Below are 20,288 nucleotides of genomic sequence, written 5' to 3'. Positions count from 1 at the left end.
AGCAACATAAACCTGTTTTCCTCTCAACATGTGGACATGGTCTTGCAGAAATGAACATAAAAATGTGTTGGTGGGTGTATTATTGGAGGTGGTACCTTACAGGTGATAAAATCAGTGGAGCCTTCAAAGTCAGCCTGTAGGTCACACTAGGGAGACATGTTGCGCATGTGTGCAGTGTTTTTGTACTCAAGACTGGCAGTAGAACATGAGAGGGGTGTTTAAGGCAAGGCGTCAAGGGAAAAATACGGTACGCTGGCGACCTCTTGGCTCCTGAATGAGACGATCTGTTTCCACGAGTTGATATGTAACTCTCTGAAGAGGTCTTCTATAAAGGAAACAAAGAAATGATTGACCTATGTTTTGTTTGGGGTCCTCTTTGACAGCTAAAAAAACTAAATTGATTTATCATGTATTGTTTTATCAGTTAGATACTTTATGACTTTTCCTAATTTTATGAAAATTACTTAAAAACCTGATTTTGAATTGAGGACATGTTTCAGTAGTCTGCTACAGAAAATAACCTTTGTCAGCTGTAAAACGTGGTTAAATACAATGGATTTCAATATGTTCTAGATCAGTGGATCTCAACCTTTTTGAGTCGCGACCGTCCTGTTTTGTTTAGTTTGAACAGCTAGCACCTAGGCATTGTCCAATGTGCTCCAGGCACTGTGGATTATTGATGCGTTTCATGACTTTTTCTCTCCCTCTGGCCCGCCGGAAATCCCCTGACGAAAACTCATGTACACGCACACTTTAACTCTCACAAACACACTCAATCATATCTATTCTGAGGCAAATTATATCACTGGTCCAGGCGATGTAATGTAAAATTAGGGCAGTCAATCGATTCAAATGTTTAATCACGATTAATCCCAAATTAATCACAGATTTTTAATCTGTTCAAAATGTACCTTAAAGGGAGATCTGTCAAGTATTTAATACTCTTATCAAATGGGAGTGGGCAAATATGCTGCTTTATGCAAATTAATGTATATATTTATTATTGGAAATCAATTAACAACACAAAACAATTACAAATATTGTCCAGAAACCCTCACAGGTACTGCATTTAGCATAACAAATATGATCAATCATAACATGGCAAACTCAAGCCCAACAGACAACAACAGCTGTCAGTGTGTCAGTGTGCTGACTTGACTATGACTTGCCCCAAACTGCATGTGATTATCATAAAGTGGGCATGTCTGTAAAGGGGAGACTAGTGGGTTCCCATAGAAACCATTTTCATTCACATATCTTGAGATCAGAGGTCAAGGGACCCCCTTTGAAAATGGCCATGCCAATTTTTCCTCGCCAAAATTTTACGTAAGTTTGGAGCGTTATTTAACCTCCTTCGTGACAAGCTAGTATGACATGGTTGGTACCAATGGATTCCTTAGGTTTTTCTAGTTTCATATGATGCCAGTATCTTCACTTTAAAGCTGAGCCCGCTAATGCAAGTTAATGCATTAATGAAATTAGTGGCATTAAAACAAATTTGCGTAAAAACCATTCCCCAGTCTAAAACATGTTATTTTATTTTTTACCATGTTATTTTATCTTTTTCTCCACAACCATCTAGGGACCCCCAGAAATGATCTTGCGACAACCTTTTGGCGACTCACGACTCACGTGACTGTGTTTGTTTGACCCATCAACCACCCCTACCGCCCGCCTGAACAGTCTCTCATGCTATTAATACTTCACCTGCTCCGATCGTCAAATAACGCCGCGGGTGGGTTTGCATTGGAATTAGTTGAAAGCTCGGTTTTTCACATACTTTTGCTAAAGGGTAACACCATGCGTCGCTATCCGATGCCGAGGGGCACCTACCGAACGGCGGTATTTGACAAGTTGGGAATGAGAACGAGTTGATCCAGTTTGTTACAAAGAGTGGGGACACAGAAAAACAAACTTCATAAAGTTGCTTGTGTAACTTGTTGAGCACAAAGTCAAAATTCCCTTTAGGCGATGCTACAGTGGAGTCTAACAGTTGAGTCAGCATAGTTTTAAATTGTTTTTCAAATTCATGTTCTTATCTGTTTTGAGTCTTATTTTCTCTCTAGATCATAAACCATAAACTACTCTGTTCACAGCCTCAGACATAATAACACATAAACATTCAACACTTAATAATCAGCTCCTATAGCCTCTACCCTCTGTCTCTGTCTATATGTCATCAAAACAGTGTATGGTATCAGCCGAGCTTGATTTCACCAATTCAAAAAATATTTTTGCTGCAAAAAGGAGCAGATATTTACCATGAAGAATATTTTATAGGTCTAAAACTTGCTCGGAACCAGAAAAGCACATTTTCTGCATGCACTGTCACATTAATGCACAAGTACAGTGGTTTCCCAGTTCTCTGTCTCTTCTCTATCTCTGTCTCTATCTCTATCTCTATCTCTGTCTCTGTCTCTGTCTCTGTCTCTGTCTCTGTCTCTGTCTCTGTCTCTGTCTCTGTCTCTATCTCTATCTCTATCTCTGTCTCTGTCTCTGTCTCTGTCTCTGTCTCTATCTCTATCTCTATCTCTGTCTCTGTCTCTGTCTCTGTCTCTGTCTCTGTCTCTGTCTCTGTCTCTGTCTCTATCTCTATCTCTATCTCTATCTCTATCTCTATCCTCTCCCTCTGTTTTCCCTGTTTGGTCTGCCTTGCATGTCATTCCACCCAAGTCCACCGGATGTCCCCTTTGAGTTCCTGCCTCCCTCCATCAACCAATCTGTCATCTGCCCTGCACAACAACAAAGAGTTGGTTTAACCAGAACTGATGTCTGCAGGTGAGGTGCAGTAAATATTTTCTTGATTGTGAAAAAATAATAATTAAATCCTATGACTCACTTTTGATCTGAAACAATTAACAAAGCAGTTAAAAAAAATCCTCAAAGAAACCTCAACAATATCATATTAATATAACAATGAATTATAGACACATTAGGTTTTGATATCTCAGAAGAAAAGAAAAAAATATATATATTTAAAGGAAATCATAATTAGTATTATTTTTTACGCATACAGCAGTGAGGTCTGTGGGATCCCAAACAATGAAGAAGTAAAGCCAATGTCAAATACTATATATACTGTACAATGGCATTGCCCGATAAAACATAATACAACAGGAGTTCAAATCTGTGGATAATGTTATAAAAATAGAATAACTGTACATTTATTTATTTTTATTCCATTGGATATGTTTATACCATAGACTATAAGAAGTGGACCACACCCTAAAGCATACCCTGCTTTATGGTCTATTTGACTCTAAATGGGACCATAATTTACTAAATGAACATCATGCTGTTTTGAAGAAGACTTGAAACTAGCAATTGAGACCATAAACTCATGTTTATAATGTTTACTGAGGTAATAAATCAAGTGAGAAGTAGGCTCATTTTCTCATAGACTTCTATACAATCAGACTTCTTTTAGCAACCAGAGGAGTCGCCCCCTGCTGGCTGTTAGAAAGAATGCAAGTTTAAGGCACTTCAGCATTGGCTTCACTTCCCAGACCCGGAGGTTGCCCAATGATTTATACCGAAAACAAGAGGTAGAGGTTTGTTATGTAATCATTGAGACTTAGGTACATATACTGTATATTGCCCTTATATGCAGGGTTATTATCTACAGGAGAATACCTTCAAAGACTGATTCATTGAGGACTTCATGGACTTTTAGGACATAGAAAAGACATTTGTACTATGACTGACATTACATCCATATCACAACACTTTTCAAAACAATTAAAAGGTATATTTACTAAAGCAAATCTTAAAAATCTGAAAGCCAAGATGGCACAATAAATACAGGTAGCAGGTGGGGTAACTATGGAAAGGTCAGGTCAGTTATGGGTTTACATGGTCATCAGCAATTTAATCATCAAATGATGCCGTAATGAATTAAGAAACAGTGTTTTTATTCATCCATCTAATTAAGAACTGGAAGGAACTTTTTCCACACACACACACACCCCCAACACACACACACTCACTCACAGCAGCACAGCATCCATTCAAATCTCCCTGACCATGTTTCTCATTACTAACTGGAACAAACAATCAGCACACACTGCTGCATAACCAAACTGTAGAAGCCAAGGATATATAAGATGGAAGCACAACGGAGAAAGAGGAAGAAACGGCGACGAGAAGACTAACAAACAGGTAGCAGAGGAAGAGAGATGGCTCACTGCAGGAACACGAATGGCAGCAAACTCTTCACGATGGGTGAGATGAGCTCAGCTTGTCTATTTTATCTATCTATGATTTTATTTGCATGTATTTTTCTGTGATCTATACAATACCTCAAAATAATAAGAAATGTTTCTATTTTACAATGTTAATATATTACTAATAAATGAAAAGCAGCACATGCAGAAATCTGTACACCGCGTGTTTTCTCAGTGAGAAATATTTAATCAAAATGTATATGTTCTCCTGCTCAAATCTGAGATTTTAAACATTGTGTAATTACTAGAGCTAGATGATAAATCACCCAGGCCATTATATCAACCGATATTAGCTCATCACTGATACAGTATATTGGTAAAAGCATATATGTCAGCTGATAAATAACAAGGAATTGCAGTATCACAATGTTACGTTTAATTTTACACTGTGAAATGTCCGACTTAGTACATATAAATCACACATATCGATCACAATTTTTAATGCCGAGATTTAAAGGATGCTTATCACAAATATTTGTTGATATTATCTGTGACATTTGGCTTTACAAATACAGTTGAAAAACGAAGCCAAACTCTGTATCATCTCTGTCACGTTGCTGTGCTCCATAGTGTTGTATATGGTGGCGGCGTGCAGTGCCGTTCCCATCAGCGACCTGCTCGACCGAGCCTCTCAGCGCTCTGACAAACTGCACTCCCTCAGCACGACTCTCACCCACGACCTGGTCAGTACCTGTGTGTGTGTATGTGCACTCTGAGGGTATCCAGGCTTTTTCAGACAAACATGTTAAACCAGCTGTTAATGCCATAGTGAGCCGTGCTCTTGGCTTCTGGATTGCCTTCGGTCGGATTTGCGTCATACCCCATTATACTTGCATGCAAGTCTAGTTACCTCCGCCAAGGAGGTCATGTTTTCGGTTTGGGTTGTTTGTCAGCAGGATTATGAAAAAACTACTGATTTTCATGAAACTTGGTGGAAGGGTGTTGCATGGGCTGAGGAAGAACCCATGACAATTTGGAACGGATCTGACTCACGGGGCGGACACACAAATATTTTATCACTTTCATTAACATTGATATCGATAGGGCATAGCCTTGGCAGAGGTCTGCGCTCTCCAAGTGCCCTTCTAGTTTTCTCATATATTCATCACAGTGGGAATAAAATACAACACTGAGACTAAAGATGACATAATTATCATCCTCTGCCCCCCCCCCCACCCCCCAGGACTCTCATTTCCCTCCTATAGGCCGGGTGATCATGCCCCGACCCTCAATGTGCCACACCTCCTCTCTGCAGACACCCAATGACAAGGCGCAAGCTCTTCAAGTATCAGTGAGTTACTGTATCTCTTTTTATTAACCATATCTCCCTTATTCTTTGCTTTCATTTTCCTCACTCTACCTCTCCGGTCTTCTCTTTGCCACGTTCACCTACCTTTTTCCTCTGCCTTTATTATACATCAGAACGTGCCTCCTATCCAGTCACATCTGTTTGATCAGTGCAATGTTTCTGATTATTATATCTCCTTAAAGGAACAGTATGTAGCCTTTATGGGGATCTATTGGCATAAATGTAATATAATATTAATAACTATGTTTTCTTCAGTGTATAATCACCTGAAAATGAGAATTGTAGGTTTTTCGTTAACTTAAAATGAGCCGTTTATATCTACATACAGAGCGTTTCCTCTTCACGGAGTCTGCCATGTTTCAAGTACGTTACGTAAAGTACTTAACTTATGCCACATACGTAGCGTAGGCTACGCAACTGAAGACGCGTAACAAACATAGCCTACTTTTTTTTAACCAAAACCTCAATCTTTTACTAAACCTAACCAAGTATTTTTGTAGCCTAAACCTAAGTGACGCCAAGGGGTACCCAGTGCTTTAAAAAGTGACTCTAAGGTGTTCTGACCAAGCATCCGTATGTAACGAGTTGGGAATGATAATTTTTCTATTACATTTTGATCTCTTTTCTCCCCAGTTACCCTTCAGCTTATTGTATCATCTTATCATTATCTGTTTGACTTATTCTCCAGGCGTCGGACCTGTTGTCATTGGCTCGCTCCTTGCTCCAAGCCTGGGCAGACCCCCTGTTAGTCCTGTCCACCTCTGCTAACACCCTGCCTCACCCAGCCCAAAGCACCATATCCAACAAGATCCAACAGCTGCAGGAGCACTCCAAGAGCCTGGGAGACGGCCTGGATATTCTATCTGGCAAGGTGTGCAAGTGTGGGACGACAAACCTATTGTTTTGCTTTTGCATTTGTTTAAAAATGTTAATATAAAAAAAGGGCGGGTCCATTATGTTTTTAGGTCTTTATATCATTCTGTAGCTTCCCAGTGGTGTTTCTTATGAATTTAAATCCAAACATTCAAATTTTGGTCGATGAATGTATGTTTTAGCGTCAAAATGCTATTTTCCCAAGCCCTTCTAAAAACATTTTCCTGACGTAGGTTTCTGCATGATGACGCTGCTACATATACAGTATATATACAGCCTTATAGTCAGTTTATTAACATCACATACAGTAATTTAGATGGAGGTCGGCAATGTACTGCTGTGATCGTCACGTTATTTCAGATGTGAAAGTCACACAATAACACAAACAAACTAACCGATCGAGACAGTGGTAGACCAGCAACTCCCACGTTCTGCGAGGTAAAATGACTGTTTTTGTGAATGGAGTCTGGTGGCTTTGAAGACAGCGATATACATGCAACTGCTTCAGTTCCCCGACTGAAAGGTAAAGCAGTGAAAATATTCTAAATATAGTGTACACTTTAAATCATATTGATTTTTAGGTGGCTAAAATACATTTTTCTGCTGCTCCCGTCCACAGTTGCTTTACCTCACTGACGGGGAAACTGAAGCCATTATATCGCTCTCTTCAAAGCCACCAGACTACATTCACAAAACTGTAATTTTACCTCGCAGAACGCAGTATGCATAAAACCCCACTACAGAGAATCAGAACTAACCCTTTCAGTTATTTCCAAACTTTAGAGTTCACATTATTCATAAACGTATTGATTTTAACCTACAGTACGTCACTGCTTTTTGCTAACAGCTAAGTGGTGTGTCTATTTGAAAAAAAAACTGGAAAAGAACGTATATGGCCTCACCACATAAAACCAATTTTCCTCCCTATTCCAACACCCGTCTCACTTTCCCTCCCTCCTTCCTCTCCCAGATGGGTCCAGCGGCTCAGACCATCTCCTCGCTGCCCTATAGCGGAGGCAACGACATCGGCCAGGACAAGATTTCCAAATTGATCAACTTCAATTTCCTGTTGTCCTGCTTTCGCCGCGACTCCCACAAGATCGACAGCTTCCTGAAAGTCCTACGCTGCCGGGCGGCAAATATGTTACCTGAGATGTGCTAAAGAGTCAGACAGCTTGATTTTTCTCAAAGCTTGTATTGCCTACCAACTAGAGATTAGCGCGTGCTAGGAATCTGCTATCTGAGCTAATATCCTATAATAAGTAGTTGGCATTTCTGAGCTTCCAGAAGGTGAAGATAAGGAGGAGTTACATGGCACACAGGAAATCACAGTTTGTTTGACACCTTTTAGCCATCATGGTGCGCAAAAAACATTGACTTCTCTAATACAATAGCTAAATTTGAGCTCTTATTCATTTTGATCGAAACATTTCCCTTGTAAATCTTCAAAAGGGGCAAAAGTTGTAATTCTTAAACAGCTTCCTTATTGACTTAAAGGTTAAAACAAGTTAAGACATTTCAGATAGGGGAGCAACCCAGTAAACCTAAAGGCTTATACTCGTGTCAAGTCTTACTAATGAGCACGGAGCATGGCTCGCATACTTCCCCAGATGTTTCCAGCTGGTCTGGCATTATGAACTGATCATATTGTGGTGACAAACTGTGGTAAACTGGTGTGTTATTTGCTCCTTCTGGTCTTGTCCTTCTACTAAAGCTTTATACTCATTTGTGGTGGCAGATATGACGGTGTGACATATGAGTCACACCGTCATATCTTCGAGTCATTCTTCACACCGGGAGGCTTCAACGGAGAATAACGTTCTCTTCCTAACTAATGCTCAACTGCAGCATTTGCACTTTAGATTTGATTACACTTTCCTGAAAGCCTTTTGAACGCGATGCTTATCAATGTGAATATTTCTGTTCATCAATAAATAACTATGTCTTGCACAGTGAAATTCTTTGCCTGTCTCTCTTGTAAGCCCACCGACTTTATGAAAATGCAATGTTTAATCAATTAACCATTCATCATGTGTTAAAGCACACATAATGCACATTAATTTATTACTGTAGTAGGGCTGGAAATCACTTTAACTTTCGATCACCATCAAGATTTGTTCAATTCCATTTTCTGTTTTTACTGAACATTTTTAATAACGCTTAACCAAATCAAAAACGAGGCGACGTTAACAGTAACTGCATTTGAAACATGGCTTTTCAAGGTGTTCAGCAGTAATATAGCGACAGTGTAGTTATGTAAAGATGATGTAAAGATGTGTCACTGTAACAGAGCTCAAAGAAATCATGATACATTTCAGCCCTCGACACAGTTTGAGACGACCAAAAGAACTAAAATGAGACTACACTATGGTTTATGTTTTTTTGTGGAGAGGTGAAGCTGGCTGTACCACACCTGACCGACTCTCAGCAGGAAAAACTGTCAAATGCAGCAATATTGTCAAATGAGATCAAGAGACATGTCTTGTGACATATATGTTGTTTGAGACTTTCGGAGCCTCTGTGTTTTTATTTTATTACCTGCATATAAGTATAAGTGTATCCTGGTACATGTAGGTACTGCCAGCACGGCTCCTTTAGCTGGAGAACTCAGCTTTCTCAGTCAATATAGCACGCACTGGGGAATGTATTGCTTCAATGGACTACATTTACTATCAACACTGATTGGACATCCACATAAAAGGTGGAAAACTTTCCCTTTAAAGGCCTCTACACACCTGGGCGTGACACATAAACAACACAAAACTGCGAAATACTCACCTGCAAACATTATGTCTAGGGCTTTTATTGTGAAAGGTAAGAACAGAAGAAGTGGATCTGGTCTGTGCTGCCTTTGTCAAGGTTGAAAGGAGTAATAAAGTTTGCTTTTTCACTTTGTAATATTTGCATTCTGTGTGAAAGTATACTCATGACAAAAACAACATTTTGAAAAATGTATTGACGTATGAATTAATCGGTGTGTAACGGCCTTAATTTATGTCATAAGCATACAGCAGGTTATATACCAGGGGGTCTACAACCTGCAGCTCCGGAGCCACATGCGACTCTTTAGCTCCTCTCCAGTGGCTCCCTGTGGATTTATAAAAATGGAAATGAATAAATGTTTTTTTGTTAACATTTTAATTTTATTTATCATTGTTGTAGGTCTATGGTACAACGTTACGACGGAGTATTAAGGCCACATTGAGGAAAAGAAAAAAATCTGAGATTTAGAGAATAAAGTCATAATATTATGAGAAAAAAAGTCGTAGTATTATGAGAATAAAATCATAATATCAATATATATATGTATAGTAGTAGTAGTTTTACGTGTTATTTTATTTTTTTCTCTTATAAAGTTATGACTTTATTCTTGTAATATTACGACTTTTTTTCTCGTAAAGTTATGACTTTATTCTCGCAATATTACAACTTTTTTTCTTGTAAAGTTGCGACTTTATTCTTGAAATCTCAGATTTTGTTTTCCCTCAATATGGCCCTAAAACCTCACTGCAAATGTTTTGCAGCTCCAGACAGATTGTTTTAGTAAAGGTTGCCGACCCCTGCTATAGACTAAAATGTTGGGGGTTACATGTAGAGTTGCCATGAAAAAAAAAGGAAATAGCATTCACTCTTTTCTTCTCTTTCTTTTCCTCTTTTTTAGGGTTTGTTTTGAAACCAAACCTATACACCCTTGTCTGAAAATACAGAGTCTTTCTTTCTTATCTTTTTAATCTTGAGACCCCTTGGTTGGGAACCACTGCCCTTTAAGGCCCCCTAAAAGCTCAGACCGGCCCTGCATGTGTGTTTATCTCTCACCAACAACACTGAGCAGCTCCAGAGTTGAGCCGCGCCGCGCCGAGGCGCTCAGGACATCAGAGCCGCTTTCACTCCACCAGCAAACCAGTTACCCGGTAAACCGACACATGTCCGCCACATTCACCTCCTCCTTCCTCCCGTGTGTGTGTTCATTATCTGGAGGTAGCTTAACGTGGCTTGAGTCTGCGGATATGAAGAACAAACCCAGCCAACAGGTGAGCACAGCGGCTCCGGAGCGGCTGGACAACATGCCGAGCTTCGAGGTGTCTCTCCAGCAGCTCAACGACCTGCTGACGGACGAAAGCGGTCTGTACAGCTGGCCAACCAAACACTACAACGAGGTCTACAAGAGGATCTACGTGGGCAACGCGTGAGTCTCTGTTGTTATCATTTTAATAACATATAGACATGTTATTAGCCTACATTAGACTACAGTGATGAACATGTCACGCTGAAATCCAGGTCACGAAGCATAAACAACCAGGATTAAAACAATGAATTCCTCTTTAATAACCACTAATTATCATATTTTATTCTATTAATGCGGTGATACATTGATATTATACAATATGCAGCAAAACTATGTGTCCGAATGGGTTATTTTATCACACCATTAATAAAAATAAATAAAAATAAAATACAAAAAATGAAAATAAAATAAATAAAAAATAAAAATAAAATAAAATAAAATAAAATAAAATAAAATAATAATAATAAAAATAGTACATTGTGTCTGTTAACAAGAATACCATAGGGTCCTACATGTGTTCTAGAAAGATCTAGAGCTAATCTGAATGCCATGATAGACAGTAGGATCATTAGGATATCATAATTAGCTACTGTCTGCTTTTTATGGGGAGTCATTTTAATCTAGGTCATGTGTATTTTATTTTATTTTGTGTCTGTCTGTCTGCTAACAGACCATGCATGATGGTTGATGCATTCAGCCCCGAGGCTTGTGTCAGACAGAAACTTGTTTAATTTTTGAAGAGGTGGAGGAATGTTATGAAAAAGGGCAAACTAGAGCAGAGACAGAGGAAGACAGAGCTGGCAGGGATGGATGGATGGAGGAGGAGGAGGATCCAAAAATAGCTCCTGTGTTTAACCTGTTAGTCCCCTGCTGATGTCAAATACAGGGGAGTGCTATACATTTCAATATCTGCAATTAACATTACTGACTTCTCTGTGTCTCTGCTAACGTTTGGGACCAGAGAAGGTCTTTTTTCCTTTATCGCTTCATAAGGGCAGTCTGGATTTTAGAAATAATGTATATGTAACTTAGTGAGCTTGCTTCCTGGAACAGTCCCCCAACAACAGGTTGCAAAATGTGTCATTTTGGATCCACCACAGTCTCAGAATTACTGAGAACCCCATGAGACCTCTGAGAATTTAAAGGGGCCCTCCACCTATTTCACACATAACGGGATTTTCATAAAATCATTTTCTACTCAACCTGTGAAAAGAGTTGTATTATGTTTAAGGAGTCTCCGGAGGAGCTTTCCAAAGTTTGACAAAATAACCCTGATGATGTCATCAGGGTTGCCTCAGCTTGGGCTAAGCTCGCTGGCTGAGAATGGTTTCAATCATTTCATCTAACTCTCAGCAAGAAAGGGAATAAGCATATTTCCCAAAATGTCAAACTAGTCCGAAAGCACCTGTAAGTTACGTGACAAATAAATCAGCTTTGACTTGTGATTTCACTCGGGACATGAACACTGGTCTCCTGGGCCAAAGTCCTGTGTTTTTTGACACACCCATCCACCCTGACCTCCTTGCTATGTGCCGTTTACCGCTATTTATACTTCCCGGTTTACAATTACATGGATTACATAAAAAAAAAAAAAAAAAATTGAAATTTGTGTCTATGTGCACGAATCAATACATTAAATTTCGTAATTATTTCACAAACTGCTTTGTGACTGGACTGGAAGGGGTAAGACAGATAATTTGACAAAAATCATGTTCCTCTGTGTCCTCCGGTGTCCTCTGGTGCTCCTAATGGCATCTGCAGGATTTCACAAACCAGATGAAAACAACCAATCAGAGCTGAGCTGGAGCCTTGCCGTCTCTGAGCAGCTGTCAATCACTCGCAAACTCTGATCAAATGGTCAAACTAGGCGGCGCTGATCAAATATGAATCAATATTCTGTTACTGTAATGCCTATTTCTCCCCTCAAATGTTTTCAGAATCATCTTGTAGTGTACTGTTTAGATGTAAAATGAGAAAGTTTGTGACAGCCATGGTGAGATCAGTTGAAGAAATACCAAGCACTGCCCACCAGCCGGAGCACAGCCAATAGCAACGCTCAATAGGAACACGCTCTCCCTCTGAAATGACCTGTGATTGACCCAAGTCTCCCGTCACAGGCTAGATTTTTTAAAGCCTGAAAACAGAGCCATGAGGAGGTGCAGAAGTCTAGTTTTCTTTCAGAACACTTGAATTACAATATGCTGAAAGGTTATTATGGAATTTTTGATGATGCCAAAAACGTTCTGCCTAGTACCTACTGAAGCTTTAAGTCGATCACAGATCTTCAACATGTGCATACAGTACAGTTTATCAAGCTTGGAAGACCATATACTATATATATACTATATATTCCAGGCTTACAAGCAAATGCATGTTCTAAATTTTAAATGGTCCGCTCTAAAAACTCAGATGGGTTTTTCTCCAGCAACGTGAGTCATTGATGTCGGCGTATTTCAGGAGAGGAAACCTCTCTAGTGCCTCCTTTATTCTGCCTGCCTTCCTGAAGGAGTCATAATGGACAGAGCAGAGACACTGTGTCTGTTATATTGGAGCAAGTGTCCTCACTAACACACTCATCGCATCGACACAGCTCTGTGAAGCCTAGTGAAGACAGCATGCACCCACACGTGTCGCTCTCTCTGTTCCCCTGTGTAGTCTGGGAGCCTGGCAGACTTTTTTTTTTTTTTGTGGAGGCGTGATGTTGCATTCAGTATTGGCTCCAGTGTGCAGCGTTTCTATTTTTAGCTCTCTACATTTAAAAGGCAGGAGGTGCAAAGTGGTTCAGCAATCTCAGAGGTTCACAGTGAGAAGCATGCAGATCTCTCTTGCAAGATTGCAGAGCATTTGTATGTAAGAAAAAGGAAAAAGGAGGAGGAAAAATTAATGATTTAATTCCAATGCACACCAAAAACTGTTCCTTAAAGCTGATGGTGTCAATAGTGAATGGATTACAGAAAAAAAAAAAGGTGCAATTGCCCTTTTTCAAAAGCCTGTTTTTTATTTCATAATGGCATTTTTCATTAGAGTGGTTTTGTCACCGCCCTCTCACCTATCAGCCAATCACCTGACCCCTGCCACTAAAAGGTTCAGTGTGTAGGATCTGGTATTGAAATAAAATGTGTCATTATGAAATAACTTGCCATGAAAGAAAAGTAAAAAAAAAAAAAAAAAATGCCATTATGAAATAAAAGCAGACTTTTAAAAAATGTAAAATCAAAATGTTAATAAATAAAATTAAAATGATATCCAATAAAATTATATTATGAAAATTATTGATGAAATAACATCTAATGATAATGAGTCTTGTTTTAATAATTTATTCAATTATTTCACAAATTCTTTAATTTAAATTTATCTCACTGTGACTCACTTTCATAAGGAGCTGCACCATCGATCCTACAGTTTGCACTACACGGCTGCACATGTTTAACAACCAAAATCTCAACTTTTGTTTCTTCAATTGATTTAACTTGATTTGTATCTGATCTGGTGGATCAAATCAAGCGCTCCTTATTCACAGTTAAACTGCGTGACTAATGACGGGTGTTTGTCTCAAACCTGCTTCATCACTTCATTAAACCCAGCTGCAGCTGCAGGCTAGATAATATTCATTAAACACGCTACCGGCACCTGCATTTATAATTGAACAGCTTTCTTTCTAGGGATTTAACTGCATAATGTGTGGTAGCTATTGAGTATATTATATTTAGTTCTCAGAAGACATAATGATTCACATGAAGAACGACATTTTGATTGAGATCCTTGTGCATTTGAAGCCAGTTTGGTGGATATGTGAATGATGTCCAGAAAGGTGCATGGAAAAGCATGGGCTAGGGAGGGGATATGAGGCTAAAGGGGGGGGGGGGACAGAGTTTAAAGTTTAAATGTTGGTATTTACCAGACAGGGAAGATCTGAAGGTCAAAATCGGTTAATTCCAATGGAATCGACACAATCAGAGTATCTCATAGACTGTATATAAGAAGTGGACGTAGTCACCGTGACGTCACCCATTGGTTTGTGGACTACCGTTTTGAAGCCTCGATTTCGGCATTTTTGCCATCACCATCTTGTTTTTTGCAACCACGAGAGTGACACAAGAGGGTGGAGCTAAGTGCAACCGAATGCTGAATAAGACATTTTCAGGCAACCAAAAATGTTATTTATCTATTAACTTTCATGAACTGAAAACACACTGTGAAAGGGTTAAAGTTGTAGGAAGAAAACATAGACCGGACAACGTCGTGGTAGCGACCTGTCAATTACAAGGTAGCCACGCCCTAAAGCATCCCCTGCTTTATGGTCTATTTGACTCTAAATGGGACCATAATTTACTAAATGAACATCATGCTGTATTGAAGAAGACTTGAAACTAGCGATTGAGACCATAAACTCATGTTTACAATGTTTACTGAGGTAATAAATCAAGTGAGAAGTAGGCTCATAGACTTCTATACAATCAGACTCTGTTTTGCAACCAGAGGAGTCGCCCCCTGCTGGCTATTAAGGCACTTCCACATTGGCTTCACTTTCCAGAGCCGGAGGTAGCCTACTGGAGTATCTGCCCAAGGGGGCGCAATTAATCTACGCGAATGTTCCACGTTGAATTCAGCTTTGGTGAACTTTGACATGCGAAATTGCGCCTTTGACCAAAAGCAAGCGGTCTTGACAGTGCTGACCTTTTGAGGGGATGGAGAGCCGCAGAGTCCAAAATAGAGGAAGCTACTGTAGCTTATTAGTTGCGTCGCACCATTCACTTTTATTTAAACATCTCTGTCGGAGTATGAACTACTCCACAAAAGTAATTTGCACACAGTCATGAGAAACAGCACATTGTATTTTGCTTGATGTCCCACCCAGCATTAGCAGCATGTGTGAAATCAACTCTATGGTGTGTTTTTTGTTTTGCTTACCAATCTGACGCAGGTTTGTGGCGATGAACGTGATGCGTCTCAAGCGTCAGGGCATCACCCACATCCTGAACGGGGCGGAGGGGATCTCCTTCATGCACGTCAACACCAACGCCGAGTTCTATGCCGGCACAGGCATCATCTACCACGGCGTGGCGGCCAGCGACACCGACCACTTCGACATCAGCGTTTTCTTCGAGGAGGCGGCGGACTTCATCGAGAAGGCGCTTGCATACAAGAATGGAAAAGGTCAGAGGAGTACTGATTAACTTATGTTCCTTTGTGTCTGCTGAATATGTAAATCTGCTAATGATGATATCATGACGATGTTGTGCTTATAGTGTTTCCCACAAAAAAAAAAGCTTTAAACTCAAATGTAATACTTCGGATACCAATGTGAATTATCTTCTTTTCCGCTGCAGGCAAAGTGTACGTTCACTGCAGGGAGGGCTACAGCCGCGCCCCTACTTTAGTCATAGCCTACCTGATGCTTCGCCAAAACATGGACGTCCACACCGCTCTGGCCATGGTGCGGCAGAAAAGAGAGATCGGACCCAACGACGGCTTCCTCCGGCAGCTCTGTCGGCTGAACCAAAGGCTGGCTGCTGAGGGAAGGTTCTGGAACAAATGAGGCAGATAGACTGTCCGTTAAGAGAGAACAAAAGTATTCTTTCACTTGTTCTACAGCTTTAACGAGCCGCCGATCTGTGAAGGGATGTCGTGGAACTGAGAATAGTGAAAAAAGACATTCTCTCTTAGACTAAGGCTGACAGCACTGAGTGTATGTATAATACAAAATAATACACACAAACCTTTGACACGAACATACAGTATTTGTACACTGGTGATACCATGTGCTGATCATACAATGTAATGTGTAAATCCAGGTGCACTGCATTCACTGAGTGTGTTTACATCCTTATATTACATGTATCTTGGTTCAGGTCTTAGTGACAGTGAATAATCATGTTCTGTATAGTTTGGTGTGTGCTCACTACTCCAGAGAACAATATCAAAGTATAAAGGGAATGTTAATACGCATTAGAAAAAATAGATGGAGTAACTGGTGTGATACTGTGATACCACTTTCTGTCCCCTCTCTCCATCACTGCCAAACCTCTCAGTCCCAGCCACTCCCAGAGGGGATTTCAAGTGGACACTGTGATTTTTCATATTGAATCAGATTTCAGGGTACTGTAGGATGATATTACAATATCTTGTGTTTAATATGCCGAGGGTGTTTCAGAGAACTGCACAATCTTTGACCTGTATTGCACTCACGTCTAGAAGTCGGCCTCAGAAGTATGTCTCAGTATAACATTTGTCTGGTGTCTCGTTAGTGCTTTATAGGAATTCTTGACACTATTTGTTACGGCAAGATAATTTAATTGTAAAAAGAAGTTGGTCTGTACGGAAGAACCTGAGAGGCAAGTTGTTGTTTTGTGTTTTTGTTTGCCAGGGTCAGTGTTTGTTGTTGTAATACTCATTTTGGGCCACAAGAGGCTGAAGTGCACCACTACCTTTTGTTCTAAATAGGACTCAAATCATTCATGTTTACTTCCAGGTGAGTTTTAAACTCAAGGTACATATATTGTGTGTAAGCAAGAGTGCATGAACAAATTAAAACTGAAAGAAACCATGAATGCTTTTAGTCCAAGAACATTGAGAACATGAAGTACTAGTGCACTTCACCCTCTTGTGGCCAAAATGTGCATTACAACAACAAACACTTGATCCTGACAAAAAAATAAAATCACCTGCCAAATTTTTTTTATTCCCACCTGTTTTCACAGGTGAAAAAATAAAATAACATAAGGAACCTACTTTCCTCACTTGCCTCTACTAGCCTGGCTCTGTCAAAGATAACGAAGTCTGTCTACCAGCACCTGTAAAGCTATAAAGCTAGTAAATAACATGTTATATCTCATTTGTTTAATCCGCACCAAAAAAAACAAAATGTGCTGGACAGCTTTTTGGGGATGGACACAGAAACTCCCATAACCCTCTGAAAAACCACATCTTGTAGTTTTTGACCGTGCGTAAAGGCCTTTACACAGGCGATTAATTCGCACATCATTATATTTTTTCGAACTGTTGTTTTTGTCATGGATACTGAAATGGTCCAGTGAGTGGAACCAAGCCACTAAAGCCTCCGATTGTAATTTCAACACTGCCAGAATGTGAGATACGTTTGCCAGTAACTTAAACAGTATTGGATTACTTCTCTGTCAACAGCTTTTGCACATTAGTGTGTTTACATTTGTGTGTTTTTGTCAGTTTTATATTGTACAGCAGCATGCTTTGTAATATTTTATTATATTAGTAAAGTAATATAGTATTATATCACTTTGTAGCACAGCTATGTATCTATATATATATTTATTGAGTCATGTGTGTATTATTGTGTGTGCATTATTTGTCACAATGTGCATTATTGAGCCTGTAACTTGTGAATCATCGTGTGCATTACTGAGTAGGATGTGATGTGACTGGTCATGTCAGTAGGCTTCCATTGACTCTCATAGAATATGAGACCGCTTATATATGAAGTGCACTTTATCTGATGACACTGGTGATTGTTGTCGCTCTCGTTTCATTCATTCAGTAATAAACTGAAAATGACACAACTGACTGTCTTATTGTCCTGTCTGATATGATATCATGAAACAGTAATTTACTTCTGTAACTCTGAAGATTTAATAATACATATTAGATGATAGATTGCTGGTTAGTGAAGCACTTTGTCCTGTAGAGGGAGCAGTAGGACTACTAGAGTTGTGCCAGTGCTCAGATCAGCAGGGTCACCAATTCAAACTCCCATCAGCTCCACAATATTGTAAAAACATCAGAAGCTTCAACTACTGTTGTTCAGCATCATTGTGTTATGCATAACATACTGTTTTATACTGATTTAAGTTTACCTATGTAATTTCTATATTACACTATGTTTGTATATATAGTATGTTGGACTTCACGTATAGGATTATAAGGGGTGGTCCAACCAATTGTACACATGACGATCAAATTATACAAATGCAAACAGGAGCTTTGTCAAGCCCCTGATGAATTCATCAGGGTTATCTCGGCCTGAGCATGGAGACTACAAATTTGGAAATTGGAAAGTATTGGAAATTTGTGTCACTTGCTACCCGATTGCGATATTACGAATCCTACTACAGTGAAGGCATGACCCGCATTACTCTGCCTCTGATTGGCTTACCCTGATATTCTCACCCTAACCCTAGCCAATCCCACCAACGGAGGCAACAAGTACTAGCCAATCAGAGGCAGAGTAGGGCGGGTCATGCCTTCGCTATAGCAGGATTCGTAATCTAGCTACCCGATCTGTACATCCTACCCGATACTATATCGATTTCTGACACTGATGATGGAAGTAGCTAACGAGTGAGCAACCTCGCTTCTTTCACGCTTCTGTTGAGAGTTGCACATGTGCATTTCCAATCGTGTAGGATGTACGAATCGGGCAGATGCTAGCGGAGGGTGTAATGTTAGCCAGAGCTAGCAAAATGTAAGCCTTTTGTTTTACAAAGGGTTTAACCTGAGCCAGGCCATACAACAAAGATAGTAATCATACCAATGCAGGGTTAGTAGTATACATTCATCCATTATCTGTAACCGCTTATGCTATTTGGGGTCGCGGGGTCGCTGGAACCGAACCCAGCTGACATTAGGCGCCACAGGTCACCAGTACTATATACTACTGTTAGTAGTATATAAATGTAATGTATAAAAAAAATTTATATAATATGTGCAAAAGACAAATACTCATATAAGGAGCTGAGGCAAAGGGGCGATATATTACAAAACTGAAGTTAGTTTATGATATTGATCCTTACGAATGAGGAAGACCATGACAGCTTGCCACCCATTATGGTCACTGATGTGTTTCGGCGTTAGTGGAACACCTGTCAGCAGTTCAATATGTAAATCTTTGGAAGCCGATGTCGAAATTATAAACGGGTAGGTATATGACATTAAGTTCTACAAGCCAAATGCCAACTACACAATCATCCGGACAAAGATAATGTTATGCTAACGGAATATTAACAAAACGTCGGCGTAATTAATCTACCGGTATCTTGCAAAATGAAACCCATAGCGTTAGCCTACCGTTGTGTCTGACGAATCTTAACACAGTGTTTTGTGTTAGCTTTGACACTTGCAGTAAACAGCCAGCAGATGGCATCTTACCCTTTATCCTCCAAAAATGGCTGACTTGTTGTCGATGACGTCACACTCCCATTCCCATATTGGTATTTGGCACCGTCCGATACGCAAGTTCAGGTATCTGGAAAAACTGGTCATTATGGAATGTATTTATGGTACAATGGCTGTAGATATTACCAAGAGGATGGCAATGAATGAGTGTTCTCCATGCTAAAAATATAAAACTGTCTGAGTTGCCGTGGGGGAGTTCCCATGTATGCTAAATCCTCATAACAAGTGTTTTCTGATTTACATACAAAGTGCAAAGCAAATTTTGTTAAAAAATGTGGAACTAATAAATTGTCAACATCCTCAACATGCAAATGGTTCACCATCAAAACAAAACAAACACCACTCACCACCCCCTGTTGCTTCCTTTGGCTTCCCTCTAAATCCTTATCACCCTGCCAATGGCCTTTTAAAAGGCGTGTGTGTGTGTGTGTGTGTGTGTGTGTGTGTGTGTGTGTGTGCATTCCACAGGTTTTGCTCCATGGTGGGGCCTCTCTTCCCCTCTCTGCTACTTTTCTTTCTATCTCTTATGCCCTCTCATCTGTTTTCATGCATGTTCTCTCTCCATCTCTCTCTCTGTCTGTCTGTCTGTCTCTGTCTGTCTCTCTGTCTAGTCTCTCTGTCTGTCTGTCTGTCTCTCTGTCTGTCTCTGTCTGTCTCTCTGTCTAGTCTC

At 39.9% G+C, this 20,288-nt stretch overlaps 2 protein-coding genes across 2 annotated transcripts; both read left to right on the top strand.

Annotated features, from left to right (window-relative positions):
• Nucleotides 1–3,477: 3,477 nt before the first annotated feature.
• Nucleotides 3,478–8,353, top strand: prl (prolactin). The gene is made up of 5 exons (XM_037793271.1): nt 3,478–4,221; nt 4,794–4,906; nt 5,407–5,514; nt 6,221–6,403; nt 7,376–8,353. Exons 1-5 carry the CDS (start codon nt 4,176–4,178, stop codon nt 7,565–7,567), a joined length of 642 nt encoding a protein of 213 aa, XP_037649199.1. The 5' UTR covers nt 3,478–4,175; the 3' UTR covers nt 7,568–8,353.
• Nucleotides 8,354–10,235: 1,882 nt separating this feature from the next.
• On the top strand, nt 10,236–18,008 carry LOC119501797 (dual specificity protein phosphatase 3-like). The gene is made up of 3 exons (XM_037792422.1): nt 10,236–10,591; nt 15,396–15,628; nt 15,802–18,008. The coding sequence occupies exons 1-3, from the start codon at nt 10,329–10,331 to the stop codon at nt 16,008–16,010; spliced, it is 705 nt and encodes a 234-aa protein (XP_037648350.1). The 5' UTR covers nt 10,236–10,328; the 3' UTR covers nt 16,011–18,008.
• The last annotated feature ends 2,280 nt before the right edge of the window (nt 18,009–20,288 follow it).

This window comes from Sebastes umbrosus, chromosome 14 (genome assembly GCF_015220745.1).
Source record: "Sebastes umbrosus isolate fSebUmb1 chromosome 14, fSebUmb1.pri, whole genome shotgun sequence".
In the NCBI taxonomy this organism is placed as follows: Eukaryota; Metazoa; Chordata; class Actinopteri; order Perciformes; family Sebastidae; genus Sebastes; species Sebastes umbrosus.
This window is presented reverse-complemented; position numbering and strand designations above follow the sequence as displayed.